General features: G+C 38.5%; 1 protein-coding gene across 1 annotated transcript in view; it reads left to right on the top strand.

The window, feature by feature from the left end:
- Positions 1-2,100, top strand: part of LOC106689453 (uncharacterized) — a gene marked incomplete at its 3' end in the record, with an annotated part of 52,849 nt that overhangs the window by 3,624 nt on the left and 47,125 nt on the right. The window contains 1 exon segment of the mRNA XM_014434419.3: positions 1,497-1,652. Coding sequence (XP_014289905.2) covers positions 1,497-1,652 — 156 coding nt within the window.

Below are 2,100 nucleotides of genomic sequence, written 5' to 3'. Positions count from 1 at the left end.
GTGTGTTGAGATGCCATATTACGTCAAGGTCCTTCATTTCATTTCGTATCATGGCATTGTCGAATTCTCTGCCTGAATCTGAAGAGATGCGCTCCGGAACTCCATAAAACTGAAACCACATTTGGAGAGCTGCCAGCACTGCTTCCGACGACTTTTCCTGAACCTGGTTCAATGGAAAATGGCAAACTTATGATTCCTTTTATGTCGTTAGGCACCGCCATCCGATGAAAGGCTGCTACCTTCAGTACATCCGTTCTAACTCCCACCTGAGAAATGGTGTGTCCAAGAAAATGTATTCGGTTTTGCCACAGCAATGACTTCCTCGAGAAAGTTTTAGTCCAAATCCTCGCATCTTCTGGAAAACGCTCTATAAGTGTTTCACATCATCTGTAACCAATTTATTAAACATCAGCAAGTCATCCATTTAAATCTTGTATATTGATACATCTATACCTCCACAAAAATTCATCTAACCTTTGAAATGTAATTTTCTTCAGACCTAAAGGCATCCTCGTACATTTGTAGTGCCCTCTTTCGAAAGTAATAGCCGTTTGTGTTGGTCCTCTGGGTGCATACGAATTTGGTGATACTCTGCTTTCAGGTCTATGGTGCAAAAGATTTTAGCTCATACTAGTCTGTGATGGATATCCTCAAACCTGGATATCGGATACTTCTCATCGACGGTATTATCGTTTAGCTTACCATAATCGATAAGTTTCAAAAAGACTTTTGTACAGACAGATATAACAAAATAAATATTTAAACAGAAGATGTTAGCTATAATAGCGATGATGACTTAATAATCCAACCAACAAGAAACCGAAAAGAAAACATCCCAAGGGGACACGTTTCAGAATCTATCGATTCCCCATTAAAAATCAACTTTGACATACATCACCAAATACGTCTTTCTACATCTTTGTCAGACAATTGACTGAATTATAAGTTACATATTCCATATGAAAGAGAAATAAAACGGCCATGGTCAACAAGATAGTCCCGTTACAATAATTGTCTCCATCTCCTGAATTGGCTAAATCGGCCGCCATTTTGAACTTCGAAGAATCATTCTGGTGTGACGTGTTATTTTAGTTCCAAAAATAGCCTTTGTTGCAGAACAATATTGGGAGATGGGTTGAAAAATATTAGGAGGAGGGGCGCAAAATATTTGTTGGTTGTAGAAAATATTGGGAGGGGTTCGCAAAATCTAAAATTTCCCAAAAATATTGACCCAATTTTCCCAACTTACTGTACTCCTTAAAATTGGCCCTTTTTATAAGTAATTATAATTATTATAATATCTTCCAAGAAACGGGTTTCAACCTTCACTGGTGTAACGCTCCGATTTAGGTGCTTTATGTTTGTTTTGTTGAAAATTTCACAACCCTTCAACACTTTTCTTTTCGTTTTGATTTTTTTCAAACATACTCATATGTGTATATGAGTGTATATACTTTTACAAATGTAAATTATACAAACTTACAGTATTTTTTCAGGGGCAGTACGAAGTGTCCTTAAAGGAAATCGTGCGCTGCGACGGCGGCAGAGATGAGTTTAGTTACACCAGCACCAGGCTCTATAGATCCAGCAGGACCTCTGTCAACTACTTCACAAATTACACGCTGAAAATTCCTTTTGACGACAATTTAACGGCAAGTAGTTTTACAACTGAGGAGGCATTTCTTCTCAGAAAATATCAATATGTATTTTTTTCTTGGTAGACTACAGACTTTGCAGATTTCTGGCCCCTGAACCTGCCTTCTCCACGCCTACCTATCTTGGCCTACTGCTTTCTAGTTTGTTGCATGTAGCTATTTCGCATCTTTGTTGATTCTGTCTGACCATCTGGTTTTTAGCCTCATATGTGGTCTTTTGCCAACTATACTATCATTTCTTGTTGTATTGTATTGCTATCATGAAGAAAAGAGGAAGGGCTATAGCCCTGCAGTGGATACCAGGCCATGTTGGCATAAACGGTAATGAGCAAGCTGACAAGTTGGCTAAACTTGGTTGTGCAGAGAATCAGCCTGTTCTACCACTTTCCTACAGAACAGTGAAATCACTTATAAGCGCTTATTATAAGGACAGGACAAGTGCTAG

This window comes from Halyomorpha halys, unplaced genomic scaffold, assembly GCF_000696795.3.
Source record: "Halyomorpha halys isolate HHAL.00 unplaced genomic scaffold, Hhal_1.1 Scaffold1366.1, whole genome shotgun sequence".
NCBI classification, from domain to species: domain Eukaryota; kingdom Metazoa; phylum Arthropoda; class Insecta; order Hemiptera; family Pentatomidae; genus Halyomorpha; species Halyomorpha halys.
This window is presented reverse-complemented; position numbering and strand designations above follow the sequence as displayed.